At 39.8% G+C, this 27,203-nt stretch overlaps 1 protein-coding gene across 3 annotated transcripts; it reads left to right on the top strand.

Moving 5' to 3' along the window:
* VSTM2A (V-set and transmembrane domain containing 2A) lies at window positions 1–26,836 on the top strand. Of its 3 annotated transcripts, none has more exons than XM_064443296.1 (5): window positions 1–1,005; window positions 3,446–3,612; window positions 4,535–4,585; window positions 7,983–8,319; window positions 25,094–25,225. In XM_064443296.1, the coding sequence occupies exons 1-5, from the start codon at window positions 927–929 to the stop codon at window positions 25,138–25,140; spliced, it is 681 nt and encodes a 226-aa protein (XP_064299366.1). In that variant the 5' UTR covers window positions 1–926; the 3' UTR covers window positions 25,141–25,225. The 3 variants fall into 3 exon arrangements, with proteins under 3 accessions (XP_064299366.1, XP_064299365.1, XP_064299364.1); XM_064443295.1 differs by lacking the exon at window positions 25,094–25,225 and adding an exon at window positions 25,232–26,836 and having other exon boundaries at window positions 4–1,005; XM_064443294.1 differs by lacking the exon at window positions 25,094–25,225 and adding an exon at window positions 25,354–26,836 and having other exon boundaries at window positions 13–1,005.
* The last annotated feature ends 367 nt before the right edge of the window (window positions 26,837–27,203 follow it).

Raw genomic sequence — 27,203 nt, 5'->3', positions numbered from 1 at the left:
TCTTCGAAGACAAAATGAACAACATTCTAATGTTTCTAATGTAGGATGCTAGAAGCATAGGTATTTGGAGAAGGCATCAGCGAGTGCAATAGGATTACTGAGTAACTAGTTTCCCCTCAGACCCTGTAAGAGGGAGAGAAAAAGGAGAAAACAGAAACAGCTTAACTCACCAAAAATCAAACCACTGCATTGCCCTCTTAGCCACTGAGTGTTTTGGGATGTAAGACCGAAGATTACATCAGTACAATAAAGGTTCCCTGCTCTCTCTACAACCACAAGCTGTACACTATGCCAAAAAAAAAAAAAAAAAAAAAAGTGCGGCTTTACCCCAGCATCAGAGCCAGTAGAAGTCAGAACAGGTAGAGAGGTGTAGAGAACAGGGAGAGAGAAGGAAGGGTTAAAGGCATTATCGCAGCCATTAGAGGGAAAAGTTGAAGCAATACAAGCACAGTAGACTTCTCTTTCTCCCCCCCTCCCCCTTTTCTTTCCCCCACTCCCCTCTTCCCAAGCTGGATCAGTGTATAGGGAGGGCAGTCATCACGCCATCCTGAGCAGCAAGAGCTGACGTTGGACGAAGCTGCCAGGTAGCTGAAAAAAGGCACAGAAGGCAGCTGATACCCACTTTTCAACGTTTTTTTTTTTTTAGTCTGAATCTGGACTTCAAGCAACACAGCGCCTGAGACAGCTCATCTGAACCACACTGTATTGCAATACTCGCTCTTCCCAAAGAAAAAGACTCCACTGAGTAGCAGAATGCTGCCAGTGTCGCAGCCAGGGCTACAATACAGAGCCTTTTTGTAACATTTTAAAATCTCTTTCTGTTCACATATTTAGAGACACAGACATACATTCATATATCAATTCTTCCTTTTTTGAGGGCACCTTTGGCTTTTGTTACCCTGATGTGACTTCTTCTTCGTCTTGGAATGATGGGGATCTTTTTAGCTTATGTTGGATTCATTTTCTTTTCAGTTATGTATATTCAACAAGGACTTTCTACCCAAGGTAAGATCACTTATTGTCAAATACCTGTGTGTGTTTTTCTATGCTGAAACAGACTAAGAACAGGATTTGGGGGGGGAAGGGGGGGGCATGAGGAAGAAGAGAATAAAAAGAAGGAAAACAACCACAATGGATAGGAGATGAGGACACCAAGCATCAGGTTTATGTTTAGCTTTAAATTGTCTGTAAATAGGAACAGAAGTGAGAAGTTTCCCCAAAGTGGGAATAAAACAGGCTTCCTTTACTTGACTGCAAAGAGGAAAATAACAGAAGAGTAAAGGGGTGTTGGTGAATGGACATACATGTGTTTGGGAGTGCATGTTTGTATATATGCCTGTACACATACAATATACCCCTACCCGTGCATGCATAATTATTGCATTCAGACCAAGTACCGGATGGCTAAATCTGCTGCCTCCCTTAAAATATTGCAGTCTCCTTTCGTGCTGCGTCCTTTTTCTTCTCCTATCATCCTGCAATCCTCAGAGTCAGACCTTAATTTCGATTCTGTGACTATGTGCGTTTCTGCCCCCGCAAAAAAAAAAAATTAAAAAAAAAAAGGAAAAAAGGGAGAAAAAGACAAAATCCAAAATCGACTTCTTTGAAGACCTTCCCCCCCCCCCGTCGCCTTCCTCCCTCCTCGCCGAAAGGCGCGCCTTGCATTTCAAGCAGCCCCGGCGCTGCAGGAACCAGTTGTTTGGGACCTCGGGGCTGCGGCGACGCTGTCAGCACCATGGACAGATCGCGCGGGGACGCCCCCGCCGCCCCCTGCCCGCCGCCCCCTGCCCCCTCCCCGCTGCCCGCCGCCCCCTGCTCCCTGCCCACTCCTCCCTGCCCGCTATCCTCTGCCCCCTGCCCCCTCCCCGCTGCCCCCTGCCCCCCCCTCGCTCCCCGCTGCCCGCCCACCCCTGCCCCCGCCCCGCTGCCCTTGCCCCTTGCCCCCTTCCCGCTACCCCCTGCCCGCCGCCCGCTGCCGTTCCCTGCCGGCAGCTCCCCGCCGGCTTTGCGAGCCTGTGCCGGCTGCGCTTGGCGGTGCGACCGGGGAGGGTGCTGGCAGCATTCCCCTCCGCGTCCCCCCACCACTCACACACTCACACGCACTGACCAGGAGGGGAGGGGAGGAACAAACAAATGGGGGGGGGGCGGGGGGGAAGCCAGAACAAAACAAACTCACAAGCCCCGAATACACGAAATGCACAGTCCTTCTGTCAGTTTAACTCGGTGACTGGCAATCGCTGACTGGGGGGAGCGGGGTTGGGGGGGGCGGAAGAAGGGACGCTGCGAAATATAAAGCTAGTAGCTTTGCTAAGTATCTGTTGCCAAGCACAAATGTAGGGGGAAAATGAAGTAACACCGGTTGAGTGTATCACTAAATTATACCCCCAATTTCAGGTTAGCTAGGAAGACTAGATAAAAAGAGAGGAAGAGGGGAGGAGACAATGAGCAATATTTCCTTCACATCATAATATGCTCTAGTCAATCTGTAACAATGCATAACAGAAAGCAACATTGCAGGGTCTTTTCAAATTTTCCTCTTCTTGAAACACAGGTTTTATTTATTACATAGTTTGTCTGCAGTCCCTCTCACTTGACTATCGTGTTTGATTATGTTGCACAATTTTAAACGGAGCTGTAGGAAAGGATGAAAAGGAAGTAAAGACTGAGACTTAAAGAAATACTGGTGCCCCGGGCTATGTCCATCAGGATTAGTTTTTAAACCTAGCAGTGGTACACTGAAACGGGCAGATCCCGTTTGTTACAGGACTGGGATACAAAGGTGAAGGTTAGTTCTAGAAAGTGTCTGCCAGGACTTAGAAACAGAGGATGTATTGCTTCTTGGTCTGATTATGCAAGCAGAGGTTCTCAGAAAGAGCAACTAACTCAGGTAAAGCCTTTGAAATGGGCTTTGATGAGTGGTTGTAACCCGCGCCTCAGAAGAGTGCCCCTTCCAACAGCCGCTCCAGCCAGCTGTGGAAGATTTAACAATTCACACATCTCCAGCTCAGCCCTACATAATACAATAAATCAGTCTGGGTTTTTTTTTCCCTCTTCCAAATTGGTTTTGCACAAAATCCCTCAGTGAGTCTGGTGAAATACTGCATTCTGCCCAAGGGTATTTGGACCTAATTACACGAAACTTTACTAACCCATGGGAGAAAGCGGGGTGGGGGGGTCTATAGCATTTCCCATGAGCAGAGCTTAGAGAGTAAAAAAAGGTGGATTTGTGCATACTGGAGGAAAGGCATACTTGGGTGTGACAGAGACCACAGGAGATAATGTGTGGGAAAACTGGAAAATCAGAAAAGAGGGGGAATGAGGAAAAGAAAATGGATAAATTAATTGAAAAAAAGAGAGAGGCAGAAGGGGAAAAGCAACAAAAAGCAGAGAATGAACAGTGAGTAGGTAACAGGAGATCCCAACATGTTATGCATTTGTTTTGCAGCAAAATTCACTGAGTTTCCCCGAAATGTCACGGCCACTGAAGGGCAGAATGTGGAGATGTCTTGTGCTTTCCAAAGTGGCTCTGCTTCGGTGTACCTCGAAATCCAGTGGTGGTTTCTGCGGGCCACTGAGGACCAAGAGGCTGGAGCTGAGGTGACAGGCACCCAGGTACTGATCCTCTGCTGTGGGGTCCCCAAACCACCCAGGAATGCCACAGGAGGGGAGGCGGAGAGGAACAGAGGGAAGGAAGGGGGTGGGGGGAGAGGGAGGGAGCAGAGGGAGGTTCTGGATCTCCCCAGGGACTTAATTCTGACCATGAAATAACAGTATAGGAACCTGCAGAGAAAAATGCCCACCTCAAGGGATGGTGCTTTTGGTGCCTGCCGCTCTCAGGAATACAGCAAGGGACATTCACAAAACCACACAGATTCCCAAAGTATCTTCCCCCCCCCCCCCCCCCCCCCCCATTTTCCCTTTGGAAAGCAGCTGTTCAGAGACTGCTTCTTGTGGGAATTTGTTATTTCCCAAATGGCAAGATCCTACACGTGCCCTCCAGTTTACAGCCGCTTGACAGCACTAACTCTGCATCCAGCTGCCACAGGAGGGCACACACACCGCGGGGCGGGGGGGGGGGGGAGGCGGACAAGGGGGAACCAATGCCCCAAAGAAACAGAAAAAAAAAACAACCCCCAGAAACAAAAAATCACACGACAGCCAGAAATTGCCAATTTCAGCTTTCCGAGCGGGACAGAGGGGTCCGTGACCACTTACACTGCCGCCCAGGGACGCTCCTCCCGTCCTCCGCTGCCACCTCCGTACCGGTCCGGCCTTCGGCTGCCCCGAACGGACGCCCACGCGAGTCGGGTGGGCGGCGGGTCCGTAGGGCAGTGCCCCTCTGCCACGCTTTGGTGGGGCGCCTGGGGGCCCCGCGCCGGCGCTCCCCGGCGCGGCCCGCAGGTGGCAGGCGCGGCGCGCCGCTCCTCGGTGTGCGCGGCGCGGGGCGCGCGGCGCGGCGCGGGGCGCGCGGCGGGGCGCGGGGCGCGCGGCGGGGCGCGGGCCGCGACCCACGGCGGCGCTCCTTTCCCTGCAGGTGGAGCTGCTGCCCGAGCGGGACCTGGACAGCGACGGCACCAAGATCAGCGTAAGTGGCGCCGCAGGGCGCGCGCGGCCCCCGCCGGCCGGGCGGGCCCTTCCTGAGCCAGCGCCCAGCCGGGCGCGCGGCGGGGTGCCGCGAGGCTGCGTCCGTGTGTCCGTCCGTCCCCTCCCCCGCACCCCCCTCCCCATCCGCACCGCAACCTGCAGCGGGCAGGCGGCCGGCAGCCGCAGCTCCCCCCTCGCCGGCCCTCGGCGGAGGGTGCCGGGCCGGCCCTGCCCCGCGCGGCTCGCGGCCCGGGCACCCCGGGGCGTGAAGGCATCGGCCAGCGAGGCCCAGGCCGTAGACCTTCGCCAGACTCTGTTTACACCGCGTGAAGCAGACAGCCTGCGCCCATCCTTTTACCTCTTGTTTTCATTTACCCTGGGCAACTGCTGTGTCTGCCTGAGCGCTCCAAAGCTGGTTTTGAGGCTGAAATTTGGCCGTGAGGCTGCACTTCCCTTCAGTCGGGTGTGCAGCTATTTAAATGGGCTTATATCAGCTGGCAGAAAAAAAGCTCAGAAAGTCTCTGGGCAAGACCTCCCCGTCGGGAGTAGTATCCACCCTTGGCTGCAGAGACTCTCTCTTAGGAAAGTGAGGTTCTGACACCGGAGTTAACCCATCTGCTGTTTGAAGATTAAACCAGAATGTTGTCTTCACAAAATTACGAATAGTATTGCTCCAGCCCTTGTCCGGGGAAAGGATGCCTTCTTCAGCAGACCCTGAGTCAGGCACAGCCGCAGCCTCTGACCTCAGAAGAGTTCAGACCTTCCTCCTTCAGTGTCCCTAAAAATGTGTTGGTGGTGGGGTCATGGTGTGGTGCTCACTGCAGTGGAAAGACACAGGCACTTAGCAGATGCTGCAGCATGAGTGTTCCTTACGAGCCCAAAGGGTTTTGGTTTTTTTTTTCCCCTTTCTGAGACACTATCTCTTAGAAAGAGCCTTTTAGCTGCAGCCAAGGCTGTGAGTACCAGCAAAGCTTAAAAGAGCAGCAGATAGAGGTGAATCATTTCTGTTAAATCATTTACTCTGCTGCTCTTTGATGCCTACAGATAACTAACCAAGTAATTACTTCAGGTCAAAGTGCAGCCAGGTATAGCTAAAGGGCACTTATAAACAAGAATTCAGATATGTTTTATTCAAAACAATATATATTCTAGCCATAGTTACATTTCCTACGATACTTCCCACCATACACTATAAATGATTTGTGTCATGGGCCGTATCTTCAGATACATTTCTAGACTATCTTACAAATGAGGCCCACATGAGGTCTTTGGATACTGTTGCACTAGACATAGTGCTAGAAGCCAATTTATTCCTTATCAATACTGGTTTATTCAAAATCCCCATAGTAATCCATAAGATCTGTGACACAGTGCAGGCTGTAAAGCTTGTCCCATCTTTCAAGTTAAAAATCTCGTTGCCTCATTTTGTATGATAATAATTCACGGTGGGGCATTCATACAGTTTTTATAAGCATGCAAAACCATTTTATATTTGTAATAAAAAAAGTCAGCATTAGGTTGACAGTCTAAATACACTTGTGACAAATGTAGCCTTTTTTTCTTTCTTGAAGACATATACAGAATCCCCACTAGTACTACTGGAAAGTATCTTCATGAAGAGGAGAGCAAACTTTTAAGTGCATTTAATAAATTCTTTAAAGAAATGGTAAAATATACTAAACGTGTTTCTAAACTGCGCTGAAATGTGCCACGTTTATTGGTTTTAAACGATAATCGGGCATGAATTGAAAACATGCATACATACTGACTTCAACAATTTCAAAATTTCAAATCAAAAACCAAAACAAATTCTGTTTTTCATTGGTGCTATGCAACAGTTAATTTTGCAGATATTGCATGGGAGCAAATGAAGGCAGAATATGACCAACAGATCCTCTTTCCATTCATATGAAACTTCTTTAATCCTTTGGCTGAATATGAGCTGTTCAGTAGAGATAGATTATTATTGAATACGGTTTAAATAACTATACAGTGCTTTCTGTGTAATTAATATTGCGTATGTTATGCCTGAAAGTATGCAGTCCATACTTTCAACTCAGTTTGCCAAGTATAAACTCAGAGCTGGATACAACACAACACACTGTAAAGTCCATCCAGTACCTTAAAGCAATAACGTATTCACAAGTATTGCTCTTCTGTTTATCAAGCAGGCAGAGTAAGTGCTTTGCCAACACTGGTGACTGCAGCACGCCAAGCCATCAGCAGCAGCGTGTTATATAATCGCCAGTAACATGTGCCTAGTTTCAATCTAACAGTTCTCCATTTTTGTGGTCTACCGTGTATTCATCATCCTGATGTTTCCTCATTGACTGTCACTGATACGACACAAAGCAACATTTGCATCCGTGTTCGTGTAATGGTGGAAGTAAACCAGGTTCAGTTGTTCTTCAAAGCTGAAGTTTTCTGTCCCACTGAATCCTTCTTAACTGGCCTTCTGTGGGGCAACAGATATTAATCCAGATAGAAAGTAATAGTCAATTAATTAAATATAAATTCTCTAAAGTGATGGACGTACAGAAGGGAATGTGTGTTACCTTTCCTAATGCATCTTAATACTTGTCACACATTTCTGGACGCATAATTTATTCATGTCTGCTTTAATTGTGTGAGACAAAAATATGTTATGTTACCTTCAGATATTAAAAGCAATTAAAAATAAATCAGGAGTCTTATTTTAGCTGACAACTTTTAAGATTATCTTGAATGTGTGCTACTTGAATATGTGCTGCAGAAATTAATATATGACTTCTAATAAGTACATATTTATATAAATGAGACAAAATGAACCACCTGACACAAGATGTCTTGTTATGGTTAATAGATAGAAAATACCAAAGGTTTGGACACGCCTGAAGGAGACAAACTGAATGTCAAATATGCAGTTTCAATGTACTGAAAACTACAAGGTAATCAAATAAATTGTTATTAAAGACGTTTAAATATTGGCAAGCATCTCCAATAAAATTCTTAATGTACTGCTTCGAAAACTGAATTATTCAATAAAGCCAACTAAATGGAAAGTTTTAACCAATGAAGTGCACAGATATTAGGTTTATGTAGAAAAGCTCATTAAGAATGTTCATGATCTTAAGCAATTAATTGGAATGAGCACAGTAGTTTGGGTTATTTGTCTGAGGCCAATTAGCTTTTCAGAGCAAAACAGCTAAACAGTGTTGGAAAGAAGATGTCAGACATCCTCATAGATACAAATAATCATGCTCATCCTTGATGCAACTTCCCTGCAGTAAGCACAATCACACCACTGATTAATTTGGCACTTGACTTCTCTGAACAGGCTCTACATCAGTAGAGTCTTCCCAGAGAAAGAATAATACCTGACAACAAGTTTGTTTGTTTGTTTTCTGGCAAATTTGCAGACAGTGAAAGTACAAGGGAATGACATCTCCCACAAGCTGCAGATCTCAAAAGTGAGGAAAAAGGATGAAGGCTTGTATGAGTGCAGGGTGACCGATGCCAACTATGGAGACCTTCAGGAATACAAGGCCCAGGCATTTCTCAAAGTCAACGCTAACAGCCACTCTCGGCGAATGCAAGCCTTTGAGGCATCTCCAATGTGGTTGCAAGATATGAAACCTCGCAAAAACATCTCAGCAGCTGTTCCAAGTAGCATCCATAACTCTGCCAATCAGCGTGTGCGCGCCACCTCCAGCCCTGAAGCAGCAGCCAAAATCCCCAAACAAAGTCCACAATCAGGTATGGTAAAGCATTTTGAGCTTTCATTTGATTGCTTACCAGCATGTAAAAGGAGGCTAACTCAACAAGGTAACCAGGAATTGTGACCAGGAAGAGTGTGGTGCTCATTTATTCCTCCTTCTTTCTGGCTCTCTTCCTCCTGCTATCTCCTTACTTCCTAAAAGCTGAAGAATAAGTTTCTGGGCAGAAGAAGCAAAAAGCCTTAAATTCCTATACATGGATTTTATCTCTACTGGTTTTATCCACCTAAGGTTAGCTCTCTAACCAAAGCTTAGCTTTCCCTGTAGTGTGTGTGGAGAGACAGGGGCATGCCAGTGAATGACGCATCCCATTTTAAGGTGGCTCTGCATGATAAGTTAAATAAAACACCTATCCAGAAGTGTTTCTTCCTAAGTTAATTTACACCAGTCACCTAACTTTTATATCTCTAACATTCAGTGAAAGTAGTCTGCTTTTAGTATCAAACCTATTTTCATAAGGAACTTGACTTCTAAATCTAAGCAGACCTTAGGTACAGCAGATGGTTTCTCCCTTGTATAGGCTTTAGAAAGACCATGGGTTTGTCAGAGAATGTGGGTTTGTCATCTTCAGCTGCTTGATCACTGGCTTTGAGTCAAGCATTAAAATGGCAACGCCTCAATTTTCTGTCATGTAGAAATGAACATGCTACACATTTTGTTTGAGAGGTTTTGTACAGCACTGTATAAATAACCGATAAGCAATGTAAGTCTGCATCTTCTACATTGATACAGTAATATTCAGGGTTATGTAAAGGTACGTGAATATACAGGAGGTGCAGCTGTTGACCACTGTGTGATGGCAGTAGAGAGATGGGCAGGGTAAAAAATTGACGTCTATTGTAAATGATCAAAAATCCTCTAGAAAACAAACTGTGCAAGCTTAAGGGTTTCTGGGTTACTTCTGCTTACACTGAGGGCCCACTGTGCGGCAGGAGACCACAACCTAGCTTAAACCAACCTAGTTTGTTCTGATGCATCATGTTTCTGCTGGCAAATGCCATGTCATCAAAACCAAAACTGGGAATACAACAAATTTCATACCACACTTATTGTGAAATCACTTTCATCTTACAGGCTTACTATTAGAAAAACGTTTTGATAAGGACAATACATTTCATTACAGATTGGAACAATATGATTATTCATATGAAAATTCTTATTGCTATTAGAAAAGATGATGCACATACTATCAGCATTTTACATCTATGTACATTTTTTATTTAAAAGATAATTCTCTTTCTCTGAAATGGAGCCGCTTTCAATTTTTTAGCTCTTCCAAAAAATGTTTAAGCTGTTAGAAGAAAAAAAATACTTCAGCTGATTTAAAATCGTCATTCTACCAAGGCTTTCATTTCAGAGAAATATATATACCACTTATTTTCCATTGGACTCATACATTTCGAAGTAGCAGACTCATCTATAAAATGAAAACTCAGGTTTCTGTTCAGTTTGATGTGAAATTATTTAAAATAGTCACAAGTTTATGAAATACATAGCTACAGACTACACTGCAATGCGGCCAAAGTGTGCACACAACAGCTAATCCACAAAATCACTTTGGATATATACTTGAATCTATAATATTTTTTATGTCTTTAATCCAAGCAATGTCTTGCCTGATTACTGGACATTTGTTATTTGAGAGCTAGTAGCTTATTACATGGAAAGGTCCCTGTAAAAAAACAAAACCAAAACAAAACAACCCCCCCCAAAAAAAAAAAAACCATAGAAAAACTTAATCTCTAATTTTTTTCTTGAACAAAGGTTATTGCAGATCAAGTACAGACAATCCCAATCATAAATAATTAAAAATTTAAAAGATTAAAATATAATTTAGTTTATTAATTAATTTGTTTTGTGATGAAGCACAGATTAATGCTTAATCAGAGGTGAAACTCATCTACTGAAGAAACAAAGAGTGTACCAAGAATCCATATTAGGCCTAATTTCAATTTAACGGTCAATTGCTACACAGTAATTACTGGTGATATTTTTGATGAGCATCAGTTTAACTCTTGAGAGCCAAGATTTACTTTCTTTTACTTGAGGGCCTGATTTTCCAGCTGTGATGTGATTTGGATTTTCACTCCATTTTACACTCACTCTATACCAACAGAAATGCCCATGGGAGCACAAGGCAGTGAAGGTTTTTAGCTCTGTGTAACTTTGAGGAGCAATTTCAGCTGAGGAAGGAGAGATATCAGTTGTGAGACCTCAGAAAAGCAGAAGGAAGGCGTCATAGACAGTAATAGTGGTTCTTTTTATGATATTGAATCCACATAATCTCCTTATATTGTCGAATGAGAACCTCTTCCCTTCTTCAGCATCATGCTAGCTATATATGCTAGCACATACATAGCACAAGATTGCTGTGTGACTACATTACATGTAAGCAACGTATCCATCCAACCTAGAACACAGAAACATGGTTGAATACAAATCTATCGTTATTAACCATGTTTGTATTTGAAAGACATAGGGGGTGATTGTGATGTGTTTGTTCATGTTGAGTAATACATTGACTTCAGCAATACTGTTTGAAGAGAGAAGTACTATTAGCCATAGGTAATTGTATCTAATATTCTCCAATATTAGAGAGCTGGTACATAGCTATTGGCAAGCAATAAATTTTACTGCCATGCTCACAGACTGTTGCAGAATACAAATACAGCAGAGGGAAACGTGACACTGAAATTATTGGGAAATCTGTATTCAGTTATTTCTGAAGATTTTGGCTACTAATATAAGAAAGAATGGCTCTGATTATATGAATGTTTTGTCCCCAAAACTTATTTTTGAAAGGTAGATAGCACTCTACTTAACTCCTTCTACCCTGAAGCACAATGAAGAATTTTGTTTCTTAACAATAGATATTTAATACCATAGCCTTACAAAAGCAGTTTACAGTCACTGCCATTTAAAAATATCAGCATTTCCCAACTGAACAGATATTTCTGCCATTCTCCTCTTTTACACAAAACTAAGAATATCTGTGATAACTATGAGGGACCTATATAGCCAGGGCTGACAAATTAAAGTGATATGAGGTCCATTCAGCATTTTGCGCTGCTCGGAAAAATGCCACATGAGTGTAAAAAAGATATTTGTTATTGTTAGCATAATGGAGATGCAGTATAGGAAGAAAGAGCTAAAGAGAACATCTCCCACAGACAGTCTTCAGATAATATACTGAGGAGTACTAAACATCTACCTCGAAGTCAAAAAAGTCAGGAAAGCAAAAGTCAAAGCTAACACAGCTTGACCCTTTCATTTCATATTCATAGGCTGCAGCAAATGAAGTAAGCCATCACAGTTTAACAGGAATCTGAGTAATTTGACAGGCAAATCTGCATATATCCAGAAAATATCCTATGTGGGTGGAATGACAGACTTTTTTTTTCTGCATAATTCATAACAACGTATCTTAGTCCAAAGGTAAAATTACAGAGTTATCACACAGCCTTGTAACTCTAATCAATGTTGCAATTAACTGAGGTCCAAGAGCTGCAATGAATTCAGGTAAAAGGAAGCTAAATAATCTACAGGCTGCACCAAGTCTCACTGTTTCATGGATATAAATCTAGCCAAATCCTGCTGCCTGCATGCAAGTCACTCAACATTTATAGCAGCACAAAGGGCTGCAGAATTTGATGCGCTGCAAATATCTATATCCCCCAAACTCTTCCTGTTCTGCCAATGCTCTGTTAAAGCACTCAAACCCATTAGTTGCTTTTCAGACTCAAGAAGGTTTAGAAAACTCAAGAGGGAATAGCTGCAAATGAAGAAGTGACGTTAGGTCCATTTTCTGACTGCTTACATATAGACTCTGCACATTTCTAGGAAATTTTGTTCTCTCCTCAAGCTACAAATTCAGCTATTGACCTAACTACATGCCAAAAATGTTCCTGTGATAATGACAGAGTTGCAGTGAGTGACTTGAAAAAGAGCAAAAAGGAGAAGGTCCTTACCTAAGACAGAACGACTTGGATTCTTGGCATCATAAACCACACAGAGAGCCGATCATCAGGCATGAATGCAAAAGAAGAGGATGAAAACATGTTTCTTCAGTCTGTTGATACTGACAAACCGATGACATTCCTTCCGGCCACCATTTTTATCTACAGAATCCAGGAATCCTTTATTATCAACCCATTGTAAGCACAAATTTTATGTCCAGTTTGGAACCTTCTGGGATATAAACCAACTTCTGTGTTGTTTCATTTTTCTTTTATATTACATCTCCTCTTAAAGTGAAGGGACAAAAAGTCTGCTCTAGTCTCCACCAAGGCGACAGCCAGCATGACTGCTTTATTCACTAAGAGAAAGACTTTGGCTTTTGCAGCTGCTGTTTTAGAAACTGTGAGTATCCATAAGGCTAGGAGGCACCAACTGTTTCTGTGATTGTTGCATAGGGCTACATTAAAGCAAAAGCCAAATGAAAGTTTTGTTTCTCTTGTTCTGAACCTTATTCAGCCATTCTCAGCAATTCTTGCAAAAAGATGATGCAAGGACTATCCCATTTTACACCCGTGTACACTACAATCTGTTTTTACTTGAAACGTACACCTTAGAATTTATCCCATTGTTTCAGAGAAGCTAGAAAAGTGGGGTGTCTTCATTTCAGGAAGAGAAAACTAACCGTGTTAATTGATGTAACCCTATTAGCCAGTTAGTTTTTGACCTTGAAACTGAAAGCATTTTCTGAGAAGTGCCAATCTGCTCCAAAAAACTTAACTGACAAAGTAAGATCTTAACAGCAGCTAAAACCCTTCTTTTAGGTTAGGATTTCCAATGCAGAATGAACTCACTGCTGCCTTAAGTTTCTTTCAAAAAACCTACATCTTAATTTATTGTATGTGCCTACTTACTGATAGAACCAAATGCACACAGGTATTTAAACTCCTGTACCTAGTGCTTAGTCCAACTGACCCCAGTAATAAACAGTCTGTTTTCAGTGGATCTGCAGTTCTAACTCTTGTCGCAAGCAAAATGGTATCTACTTTTTGTAACCATCCCTCACCGCCATTGCCAGTCACTGATACTACAACCCTGTCATCTTTCTATTGGTTTCTATTCCTCTTACAAAAACACAGGTTCAGGAACTAAGAAGGGAAGGCACTCATCAACCAATATGTGTTCATTTTTGTTCTTCTTCAGGTTTTAGCAGTTGTTAAATCCCACATGCCACTGCCAGACTGCGTACTGGGTATGCTTAGTTTCAAACACATCCTCTCTGAAATCAGAGATATTTTCATCCTTAGTTATGCCCATGGTTAAGCACTAATACTGAATCGTAGAAGAAAATCATGGTCTTCTCAAATTTGTTGAGATAATAATGGATTCTATCCTTACACATACCATTTCTCCACTGTAAACATATTCCTGTAAAAGCGATGATGTTCGGAAATAAATGTTAAATAACCTTAGCTAATTGCAAGCAGGGGTAAGGAGGAACCTAAGAAAGCAGGTAATGGCAGATTAGAAACAGCCTACTACAGAAAAGGGGACTCCACGGCAGACATCCATTTTTAGTATTCAAACATAGCCTGGACTACTCTCAAGCAGTTGCTTTTTGAGATACCATACAGGTTATATGCATGAAAACATGAAAAACTGTCTTTAGATGCAGCACTACATATTTACTTCATATGAAGCCAGTCCAGAAACAGTGGGACAGTCCAGACAGACACAGCAGGAACTAAATGCACAAAGATTAAGAAACTAATTTTGTCCTTTCTTCATCTACATTATTGTTTATCTATGCACATGTGTACTGAAATACTTCCTATTATTTTAGTAACATTACCAGTATATTTCACTGTCCATCTGCCATTGCCATTGCTATGTATGACCTTAATACTGTCTTTGCCTGTCTCTTGGCTGTTTAAAAATGAACCTTTCAGATTCATCTCACCTTTAGAACAAAACTGATTTATAAAGGCCTGGTAGGGGACCCCATAGCAGTTCCCTGAGTAGCAGAATCACAGTCATTCTGTTCTTCGTGCCTGATATAACTTTCTTTGGTAATTAACCACTGGAAAGATTGCAGATGGGCCAGAGTAAAGAAAAAGAAGAGAAGAAAGGAAGAAAAGAAAAGAAAAAGGGAGGGAAGTGGAGCAGGTCAGAGAAAGCCGTTTATGACTTGTTCATCAGTTCACTCAAATTGCTTTTTGTTGCTATACAATCAGGCAGCTTGCACTGGGTCGTCAAAGATTGCAGCATATGTGACAGGGCCTGCTCTTGAAATAACTGATGGGATTTACTTTCTTCAGAACACAACCCAATTGTTACTTGACACATATACAGCAAAGCAGAGGACATTCTGCTTGTTTCAGACAAGGAGCAGGAAGTTTCCCATCTATAGTGCCCTACTTCATTATGAAAATCCTTTGCACCACTTAAAATTAAAAAGAATGGGTAGAACTATCTGCTAATTGGAACGGATACAACTCTGCTGAAGCCAAAGAATGGCATTAATTTACAATAGCAAAAAGTTTGGCTCAAGCATGAAGATGAAGATGAATTCTCTTCTACTCATAAAGTGAGAGTGAATTATAAGAAGAATCTAAGCTTTACCCAGCTTATACCACTGAAAGAAGTTTAGGAGAGGGAAGCTGTCTGGGAGCAGAATAAAGAGAAGGAAAATACCTGAAAGCAGCTATTTTCAGTTCAGTCATATTTAGGGGAAGGGAGCATTCTTGGTGGTGAGTTTTGTTGCTTCAGATTTTTTGTGTGTTTTTTCCTTAACTTTGATCAACTTTTCTTCTGGTGTTTATCTTTGAAACCTTAGGCCAGACTAGCTAGAAAGCTCAAGACTCTTAGTATTTTCTTATTCTCTGGACAGGGGTTTTCCATTTTATTAAATAATTCATAAGCTTCAAAGATATTCCAGACACATAACCTTCTTTACAGCTACAGTAATAATTAATTAATCCTGCTTTGCTGATGAGAAAGATGGATGTCATTTGAAGAGCAGCTGAAGATCTTTCCGCTGGCCTTGAGAAAAGAAGGCTCTGCCCCAAACCCTTAATTTTACCTTATTGTAAGGAAAGTTGCCGTCATACTTTTTGGCAGTGCAACTTGCTATCCTGTCTGTGTGTGGGTGTTCCAGTCTGATCCACCTCACTGAAGTTTGTTCCCCCACCTTCTGACAAATGCTACTGTCTTGGAACAAAGCTGCCTAATGTGCTGAGAAGAATAAAAATGTGAAGGTTAACTGCCATAGCCAGCATTCCCACTCCTTCATACATACGATCTGTGTGTTCATCAACAGCAACAAAAACACAGATAGCAAATCTGGATGTTATTTCCGCTGCCAGTCCTGCTGCTGTTGCCTGTGACACTGACTGAGGCTTTTGGCTGGCAAATCACAGCCATAGGGCTATAATGACTACAGAACTGACTTCTACATGACTATAGAAGATGGTGTATCTGTCTCCAGTTAATTCTGTGCAACTGAAAAAAGAGTTGAAAGGGCAAGATGTTTTGTCAAGGAGCAATAATTAATCAATTATGAAGCCAAGAACTAGCAGTAGGTCTCACAGAGAGCTAGCTATTCAGTCATTGCAAAGTCCTTTAGTAGAATAAGACTGTTTGAGAATATGGCTGCAAAGCAATGTGCCTGTCTGAAGCTCTGCCAAAATAACAGGTCGATTACCTATTTTGTACTCTTGATTTATTCACATCCATACAATATGTACTGATCAGTGACCATCTTATATCTGAAGAGTCTTTGAATAATGATGAATGACATTTCATGATTATGATTGATCCCACATCTCAGAACTGTATTGAGAAAGGTAAAAAAATCTGAAATAAAAGTAGAAAATTACAACAATATAGAATGTGAAAGAGATAGAATTAATTCAGCATTCATTAATTCAGGATTCAGCAGAAATACTTCAAGCTTCATTCTCACAATTCACCGTTTTTGAGCAAGTGCACTGTGGTTGTGGGGGTGATAACGTGGTTTTTTATTTGTATTACAGTAATAGCAAGGGTGAAGGCTTTGACTTGTGAACTCTGATTTAGCTCTTACAGTTTAAAATGATGCCATTCAAAGTCTGTGTCTTGTCCCAGTCAGAAGTTATTGCCCCAAACCTGGATGGCAGAAGGAAATAAGTGCCTGCTCTTCAGCTCTCCCAGTTCACAGTGTTGAGCATTAAATTAAGCCTCTATGACAGTTGATAAACTAAATCATCAGGTTGTTAAATTGAGATAGATGAAGAGACAGCATGGGGTTTGCTTGTATCACTCCTACTATTGGGGGTTTAATTTCCATAAGAGGGGGAGGTAGAAAGATGGAGGCACTATCATCTTAAACTGCTTTAGCTAAAACCATTAAGAGCTCATGAGTCATCGCCTTTAGACAGAGGTATGTTCTGTTAGTCAGAGGTATTGTTCTAATCTCTATAACAACTGCATTATCCACCAGGCAAACAAAGGATCAGAAGAACAGTCCCTTGCCTCAAAACACTTACCATCTAGGAATCAGACAGAAGAAAACAGACTCATCCAGTCGGATGGGTACAGATAAATGGGAGCTTAGCTGAGTTCTATGAAAATAGCTCTTACATAAATGATATAAATAGAAGGAGATCAGGTTGACTGTATGTCAAACATAAGCCTAAGCAGTGTCAGGTGTGAAAAGCAAGAAAAGGGATTGAATATCTCATGCTGAAATATTTACAAAGAATGATAATTTTCCTTCTATGTTATAATAAACCTCTTTGTATATGTTTTTCTTGGTATGACAGTGCTGTTGAAGATGATAGAGTAATATTACAGATCATCCCACTTAAGATTTTTTCTTCTGATAGTTGAAAGGCTGAACAGGATGCAAAAAGCACACGAGGAAAAAGATCAGTTCAAGTCTGTTTTTCTTCAAATAAAACTTGTTGCAAATTTATGGTACCTTTCAGAAATGGCTCTGTTAAGAGTTTGGTTACAATGTGGCATATATAAAATATACACACATTTTTATATATTACAAAAATGCTGAGCAATTTGTGCTGGATCCATATTTAGTTACAAGAGCAGAAGCTAGTTACTGAAAAAAGAGTCAATTCAAGAAGAATTTTTGTTAAAAGCCTAAGTTCCTGCCTTCATTCAGGATGGGACATAACTATAAGCAAGTAAATGGATGAGGATGGGTTACCACAGACAGTCAAAAAACTCTGCATTTGCTTTGGAATCAGCTATTTCATGCAGATGAATAGAAATGCACTTGGTTTATATATTTTTCTGTCATGCATTAAAAAAAAGTTTAAGACCGTTTATGTCCATGGTTTTCAGGGATAGGATGAGAGAGAAAGGTGACCAGTGCTAATAAGAGCAGTTATAAAGCATGCTGCCAGTGGTTCTTAAACAATACCAGTTAACCAATTTAGGGCCTGCATTTGGTTAAGCTTGCTTCTCTATCCCTCAGCTTTTAACTGTTGCAATGGGCAACTGAATACTGGACTGTTTCTAACACTGGTTTTATTTAAATAACTGATACTGGTGTTTCACAGACTATTTGCAAACACCTCTCTTAGCAACCATTTTCCCCAGTAGTACTCACTCTCTCAAATAGAAACAGCTGAAGTCAATACATTACTTATACATATGAAGAGATATTATGTGTAAAGAAAAAAAAAAAAAAACACAAACAAAAAGACTTTAAAACTTTCCAGGCTCAAACACCAGCTAAAGGGAGGAAGAGAATTAGGATATCTGCTACAAAAGGCTGATGCCTGAACGTTTGTGACTGAGAGCCCCAGGTAGGCAGAATGTCATTCTCCTGAGAAAAGAAAGTCAGTCAGGGAAGTTTGAGTATCAAGACAAAAAAGCTTCCACAATATAATAAATCTATAGTGATGGAAGTAGTAATAGTTGTACGGCCAGTAAACAATTCAGAGACATGAAGAATTCACTATATCCTTGGCTGAACACATGAAATTTGAGGTAGCTGAGCACTAAAAAAGTTTCAAGCTACTAGGAGGAAGAATATGCTTCTGGGTATATATAAAGCTGAAAGTTGTTTGTCTTAGATTCAAAAATCATTTTGACTCTACCCCACATATCATCTGCAGAGACAATTCATCTACGCTTCATTTCACTGAATGGGTATCTAACTTACTGCTACTTTACTACTCTAAATTTGTTTATGAGGGTATCACATGAAAATGCTAAGGAAATTAAAAATTCAGAAGCTGAATTTTTGATGGAATAGTCTGTCCAGATAGCTAGACTCACTGTCAGTCCAAAACAACCTAAATAAGTTTCCAAGAAGCATAAGCATTTGAACAAAACTTAGGATCACGGCTACAGTAATGAATGACAGTCATGAAGCCAATGCATATCTGTATCAAGCTTTCCTAATCATGCTAGTATGCAAAGTATTATTTAGTTCTGAACTACTTATAACACAATTTAAACAAATCTACTTATTAAAACAGAAGGAAATACACTGGTGAGAATGGAATGGAAGTTGTGAATTACAGGATAAAGGACATAGGAGAGAGCAAAAATTACAGTAGAGATGGACTAATTGCACTAGAGATGGACTAAGCCAACTGTGCTATCCAGTTCATCTTCCTGAAAAACTGTGTTCAAACTCAGCAGTGAGTTTTGGCTATTTTCATCAGAACAGTATGAAAATCTATAAATGTTGATGCACCTCCCATTTCAGTTCTATGTTTAGGGATCTAACCCCTTTCTCCTGCCTCGTCAACATAAAAGGATGAAAGGGTCAGATCATTTTTATGATCTCGTTTTTCATGTTTGAGAATGACATTAGAGATCATTTTAGCTTCTGCATAGTGCATGATGGCCCAATTAGGAAGCCTGATTCTAGTCAAGGTGTTAAAGAATGAGAGGTGAACAAGAGCACTGTTTGAAGAATGAAAAAGTAAACCATGGCTCTCAGTTATGTGGCAGAGGAAGAACAAGATTTAAATGTTTCCCTATGTATGGGTTAATGTAAGGGATGATGTAGAAAGTGGCCTGAATGTGAAATCCCATGTTTGTTCACACCGGTGCACCCATAATTCTGCTTCTGTCCATCTTGGCATTGTGAAATTGCAGAAGTCATTCAAAGTCCCACTGCTCTTCCTTTCTCCCTTCATTCTGTTTCTGTGTCCTTTTATAGATTTACTATGGCTTGTTCTGGACCACTGCCTGAAGCCAGATATCATTTTACTACATGCTACCTATATTTGAATTCTCCTCATGTTTTTCCTTTCCCAAGTATTTCTGTCTCAAGTTTCACTAGTTTTAGGCTTTACGTGTAGCTGGCAGCAAGTTAAAGGCTGTGACCTGCTTTAGCCCAGAAAGAGCTCCAGGAGTTATTGTGGCTCAAATCTCTGGCAGAATTCTCTCCTCTACTCTGGGTTGGAAAGTTGTCACTTTCTTTTGTTCTGTGATAGGACTGAACACCTCAGTTTGCCTGGGTGCCTTACCTAGAGAAAGCTAGGGAATAACCATCCATCTAGGATCCCATCCCTCTTCCTCACCTGCTCCTCTGGGCACCACTGGCAGAAAAGGAACACACAGCAGATGAACAGAGCTACCTGCTGAATGCAAAGTCTAAGCAGACTTCATGGAAATTCAATACATAACCTATTTTATTTTTCCATCAATTTGGAAGCAGTAGTTTTCTTCCAAAATGAAAAAAAATCAGAAATTTAGAACTTTTCTTCTGGGTGTAAGATGAATTCATTTGCCCTGTGTGGTATGTTTGCCCGAGACAGTGATGAGCAATTCACACTATTTTAGGCTGACTACTGTACAGCCATCGGAGAAAGATGGCTGGAAGCCCAAGCAAAAGTATCTACATTAGGAGGCTTGAATATGATACTTACTGCTCATCTTTTGCCGTCCAGTTCCCCAAAAACAAACAGAGGTGATTGAACCTTAAAATACACATGAGAAGTAATTCCCCTGGGGAGGGAAAGGGGGACCTTACGTTTGTGGAAGGGAAATTTTCTTCCTGAGTGTGGGCATATATTCCAGCAGTATAGGAGTTATAGGTAACTGTGATTTCTGCACTTCAGAGGAATAACATGGTAGCAATTGGAAGGCCAGAGAGGAAGAATCTATTTATTTAAAACCTGTGTGAGACATAGTCAAATAAAACTTCAAATAAAATCAAACATACTTGGTTTCCCCTATCTTTATGGAGGTAAAACTGCAAACGTCTCCCAATAAATCTTATGGTTCATTAATATCCCCAGTAAAATTAAGGCAGGTATTTAATGAACTTTTACTTACTTTACATGGAAATAATGCAAAATTATAATCTCATGTGGTTTCAGCTGGGACTGACAAGAAGTTTATTTCAAATCTAACACTATAGAGCAAAGCTGAGTGTCACAAAACAGCAAACCAGGCACTTACAGATAGAAAATAGCAGCACAAATTCCTGAGACTTCCAAGACATCAATACATCTGTGATTTCAGAAACCAGTAGTACAAAAAAAATTAACTCATACTCAGCACAGGCTGAATATATATCCCCCGTACATGTGCAGGGGTATTTGGCATCGTGTAATAGGTGCAGAGAATCTAGGATGGAGTTTTGTGTGGCTGACCGTGCTTCTCTTGTACTGGTCAGCACAAAACCAGGACTCTACTTAGGCATTAGTCTTCCCTTGTGATCAGCAGCTTACTAATTAAAGGAAACTGAAGGATACCCTCACTAAACTGATATGTTTAGTGAAATATTAAGGCAGTGCTGTTGAATTTATAGATTTGTTCTGTTATTTATGTGAAGATGCACTACTCATTGTAAACATAACTGTAAGAATCCAGTTTTCAGAGGCTCTGATGGGTATTGAGGCTCAGAGTGCTGGAGGTTATTACATCCCAGAGACCTCCCAAACTTTAGCAAGCACAAGAAATGCCAAACTTGCTAAACTTCAACTCCTGCAGATGCAAACTGCTTGAGACCCGAGGTGGCTAACCATGTAAGGTACTCTGACAAATAGAGGATGCTAATACTGTAGGGCCTGAGGCAGATGCTTAGTTTACAAATCAGTGTTTTGTCCAGTTGTGAAAAATAAATGGACAAAATTATGAAACCAGCATTTGCTTTTCTTTGTTTGCATCCCCAAATCCTGTGTATTTTTACACAGATTTTGTCTGATCAATATCTTAGTGAAAGCAAGGGATTATAGTCATTCAGGCATGCAATGGATATTTTTTTACTATCAGTTAGGGTTTACTAGCAATTTATAAATTATGCTGGCTTTGTTTTATACTTAGATGCTCTAAAATTAATCTCGTTAACAGAACAAAATTAATGTTAAGCTATTTGGTCAATACATTATGAGCCATGGAATATGGTTCATCATTGTGACAGATTATTTTACTGTTTTAAACACTAAGATCACAATATTTATCACTATTGTATTTTTCTGTTTTCCTAGCATTTAAGTAAACTACATATTTGAATAAATCACAGGTTCAAAGAGTTTAATGGCATGAACTACTCTTTCATGCTGTTGCGCAGAAACTTATCTCATGATCACATGCCTTTGGCAATACAGCATTTGTTTACAGGGGAAGGCTAAGTATTTCATAGTCATTTGCACTTTTGGATGTATGTCATGGCAGGAAACAAAAGAAAATAATGTTAGAAATGGCAAGGAAACAATCAATTTAGCAAATCCACTGCTAGATCGACAGGTTTTTGCTTATATTACTGTGCTAACAGTTTCAGTGATACTATTTAAGTCCTGGTCAGAACTGTACACCAAAACCATATCTGCATGAAAACTCTGAATTTGGATGCTCTGTATTTTCAAGACATTTGGATTTGGATTCTGAACTGTACTTCGCCTCTGCCTTAAGTCTAAAAATAGTGAAAGTAAATCTCTGATTTAAACACCTTATGACTTTCAGATTTGCAGTCAAAATGGAAATTTCTGACTATTTCTGGTCACTTTTCCTTATCAAGATGGAAAACAAAATAATAGAATATGAACAAATATCACAGAATAGAAAAAGGAAAAAAATCTAAAAAAGGCTGCTTTCAGTTTTGCTATGTTTTTATTCTACATTTGCAGCTTTCACCCTTCTAAAATCTAAAGAAATACTCGGGTTAATGAGGGAAAAAATACAGTTCTTTTACATATCTCCAGAAAAAAAAAAAAAAAAAAACACCCACAAAAAAGAAACTTGGGTATATTTAAACTCCAATTGTATTTCATAAAGAATCACTGAAAAGATGAAACTGTACCTAATAACCATATATGTCACTGTATATTGCAAGTCAATTTTATAGGGGATGATATATTACTGAAAGTGTTTCGGTTTGGATTAGGTAGCATTTTGGAAACTATTAAGCCAATAAATACACACCTGATAAGACATTAGGATACACTAATCTGTCCCTGAAACCATACAGAGGACACTGTTTATGGCCAGTGATTTCCAACAATCCTAACACGCTCTTTTGTCACCTAGAAGCTGAAATTATTTTAGTTGTATTCCTCCAAAATTTTTCTCATGTGTTCTGTATTCCTTTAGCTTCTACTTACTTCATGTACTCTAACCTTAATCCCTTGCAAGATAAAGGAAAAGAAACTTGCTGTTTACAGAACTTGCATGTAGAACATGTGATATGAGTTGGAGGGAGGTTGTGATTTATACAGTTACTGAACATTATAAATAAAAAGGTTATCATGTGTATGCAATATATGACCCTTAATTTAGGGATCTACAGATTGTCTTATTGAAAAAAAGCAAAACAAAACAAAAATGAAATGCTTTGCCTGCAAATATTACGGTGGTCCTTTTCCCACTGTGAAATGGTTTAAGTCAAACCTATTTTGTATCATACTGTTTCTCTTCCACAAATTACATCTTTCAAATTCTCAATTTATAATGCCATTAATGATTTTAAAAGCTCTTTTTAAAAAATATACATGAGACTCTTCTGAGTATTTATCCTTATTTGCATTGTACATATTTTGTGCAGAGGAAATCTATCTCCAAAGACCTCTTTAGAATTGACTTGAGCAGTGTATTTCTCTAGTTCAATCAAAAAAATATTTAAATGGAATAAAATTAGTGAAAATAATTCAATACATCGTGAAATGATCTAACACTAACAAAGGTTCTAACTAAGTTCTGCTAACCTAGTGAGGGAAAGAAAAGTCTTTATAAAAATCTGTCAAATGACAAATTTTATACCTTATATAAAAGAGAGAAGAAAGCCATGCTGCAATAAAACCAAAACCAGAAAGTGAACTCAACCCTTGGGCGCAGTCTTGTAAATACTGCCTGTATGAGAACAACCCACAGGAAGAATTTATAGCAAATTTGCTTGTGTGTTTGCTTGTTCCTAATACAGAGCAAGTGTTTTGCGGAGCCCAGCAAACTACTGCAGTGTAGTACAGGTAGGCTAGCGTTACTGGATAGGCAAGAGAAAAGGAGGATTCCCGTTTCTGTGTTCAGTAGCAACTAAGCTCAGAGTTCCCTTGGACTTCTTTGAAAATCTTGGTAATGTCTTTGAGGCATGTTTCAATTTAAAAGTTAATATTAATTTAGAAATTCAGTTTACCCATGGACAGTTGAAATATCACTGTTACTTAGAAGCTCTGGTGTATGTGACAGAGGACTAAGAGTCTTTCATGGCAACTGCTATGTATGCAGTGTCTCACACCATGTATTTACAAAAGGAAGCAGTGTTCAGAGGTCTGGGATTTAGTTTAATCCTTGTTTTTGACGGGAAAAAATTTACTAAAGGCAGGAACAGAAATACTTCTTGCTACACTTATAAACATAGTTAGCAGGTACAGATAAATGTTTTACTGATAAATGTCTGAAAACTTTTAAAAATGATCATTTGCCTTGAGTTCTTGTTGCTTTCATTGTATATATTCTTGATGAGAAGATAAATGTGCTTTTTGGGGCTGCAATGGAGTTCAGCATACAGTTCAATATTAAATTATTTTAAAAATAGCTTATGCATTATTAATATTTTTTTTTAAGAATAACCAATTATTAAAAGTCCACCACTATTATGGGCTGCTTATAACACCATTATTACTTTGTTATAGATTTGATGCCTGTAACCATCAATAACATTCATCCTTTTTAAGTATACAACACGGCTATAAAATCTATTAATCATGCATTAACCAGTTATAAATGGAACTTTTATTTATAGTGTAACCAAATTAAATTCATGGTTTTCACCTCAAGTAATATGTTCCAAATTCTAAATGTCATTCTTTATGATATAGGGAGTTATCAAACACTGAGACTTGGTATGTAAGGCATCTATATACTCATGTCATTGGTGTGCAAGCGTTTTAATTAGTCTAGTTCTGAATGTTTTTATTCTGATAACGTACTTAGAATATAAAGTTATGCTTTTAGAAATAATGATATGTACTATTGTTTTTATAGCTTTTGTAAAAGGAAAAAACCTGGGAAAATACAATTTCTCAAAAGTAAATACTCCAAACCTTTTAGCATTCTGTTTCCCCTTTGCAAAAAACACAGCTATTTGCCAGTACCTCCTCTGTTTTACAAGAAAACAATCTTTAGCCACTAGATGACTTTTTTGTTAGCAGTCAATTATGTGATGCTGGAAATAATTTTGTAAAGGACATTCTGACGTGGAAGGTGTTTGGGTTTGTTCCTCTTGGGATATGGTTTCACTGGATAACATTGTTTAAAAAGACAGACGAGAAACAAAAGCAAAGCAAACAAAAAAAAACCTCCCTGGGACTGAAATACTTTGTATGTGTTGTTATTTGCAGTGCATGCCAAGACATTCATGGGCACCAGAGCCAACCTGGCGAGCTAATTAAATATATAAATGTATGTGTTTAAAACAGCCTTATAAGGAGCATTGGAAATCTGCAAGATGAGCGAATATCTTATAACTTCTTCCGCAGGTGCGAGGATAGCTACAAGCCATGGACTTTCTGTCCTGCTTCTTGTTTGTGGCTTTGTGAAGGGTGCTTTGCTTTAATCTAAAAGTGCTGACTTTTTCCAATATCACTTTCTCTTCTTAAAGCAAAGAGCAAATCGCCTGTAAAATCCACGGAGCGGACAGCAAAGTTGACCCTAACCTCCAACCACCACTCTGCACCCAATGTACTCTAAATCTCTACACAAGGAGCACCTTCTTCAGGAAGTACAAACAAAAATACTAAATAAATAAATAAATAAATAAATAAATATTATAAAAAGAAGAGGATACTACATGTTTTCTTGATATATCTTATTTTCTTTGGCGTACCACTGATCTTTTATTTGAAGAGAACTGGTGTGATGTAATCAAATGTTTTGTAACAGCAAGACCTAGTTTCCTTTTCTTTTGGCAAGGAGAAGCCTCATCCTTGACTTCTCAGGGGTTGGCCTGCGAGTTATGAGTATTACAGAATTAACCATGGATGACATTTGGTTTCCTACGCTGAAAGAACCATTCCATCCTGGAAGCAAACAGAGGCAAAATAATGAAACAAAACATAGCAATTTAATATCAACCCCAATAAAACACCCCACAAACTTTATGAAAAAAACTTTTTTTTTTTTTTTCATGAGGAATAGGGAGGAGAAAATAAATTCTTCAAAGCAGCTAAGCAGACTAGAGGACATTGCTGCTGGAAAACAAACAGATGAGGATATTTTTCTTTTGAGTTGTTTGGAATTTTTTATTATTCTTTTTCCCCTGTGGGGTTTTTTCTTGTCTTTTTTTGTTTGTTTCTTGTTCAATGGTGGCAATTCCTGACTTAGGCCAACCCCTGATGACTGCGTGGAGGTTTATATATATATATACACACCTTTTTTTTTTTTTTGTCTGTGCGTTCTATATTTCAGTGTGTTTTCTCTAATTTTGCAACTCCTGTATATGCAAAACTAACTTAAATTCTGTAAATTGCTTACGGTCTGTGTGATATAACTTCAGAGTAGACATATTTTGGTCTTCATGCAAGCCAGTTTTTAATATTATCTATATGTCGTGCCACCTAGACATCTTTATTTCCTTTTTTGACAAAACATCACTTTTTAGTTTGTAATTCAGTACTGTGTGGATTTTGTAATACATACCTTCATTTCCACTGGTTTGACCCCTTTCAGCCCTCTGTTTACTCTGTAAATGCACATTAAAATTTGTTATGGTCTCTAGACAATGAATTATTTTAGTTTTGTGTATGTTGTGTTGGACTTCAGTTGCTGAAAGCTCTTTTAATTTGTGATGTTTATAGAGGATGAAGTGATTTGATCACTAGAGACTGTAAAATGCAGGTTTGCAGTCAAATACTGCATGTAAAGGAAGGTTAGAAGGGAAAACAGACAAATAAAACAACATGGCTTAAAGGATATTCTTTTGGTAAAGGGTTTTAGGAAAGCGAATTTATTACACTGGTAAACTATATTCACATCACAGCTCCTTCTACATGGCCAAAGAAGCATCTTTCTTTGCTTTTTCTGGAAGTGGATTGTCATTACTCATTGATATTCTTAATTAAAATACTTTATGTCTGTGAACTGAATGTGAGAATTTTGCTGTTGAATGAAGTAATATGCATTACATGAATTACATTCATTAATGCAGGAAGGAAAAATTGCCACCATTTGCAGCTGCAATCAGGAAGGATTTTTTCTTGTTCCCCTCCTTCCACTGATGCTGAACAATCCACACCCTTTCATTTATCAGTACAGACAATCACATATACCACATGCTTATTATGATCTATTTACAGAAGTGTTAAGTAGCTGCAGTGTGGTCAGCTGTGTGATTTCTCCTGATTGTGTAAGTAATATAGAAGGAAGTAGAAAAGTATGCTTAATATCTCCTCAGTCCATGGCCTACAGGCCTAACGTTTTATTTCAAAATGCCCACAAGTCTAAAGTCTTCCC

Source organism: Phalacrocorax carbo, chromosome 2 (assembly GCF_963921805.1).
Source record: "Phalacrocorax carbo chromosome 2, bPhaCar2.1, whole genome shotgun sequence".
Taxonomy (NCBI): Eukaryota; Metazoa; Chordata; class Aves; order Suliformes; family Phalacrocoracidae; genus Phalacrocorax; species Phalacrocorax carbo.
Note: the sequence above shows the minus strand (reverse complement) of the source record. Positions and strands in the feature narration are given on the sequence as shown.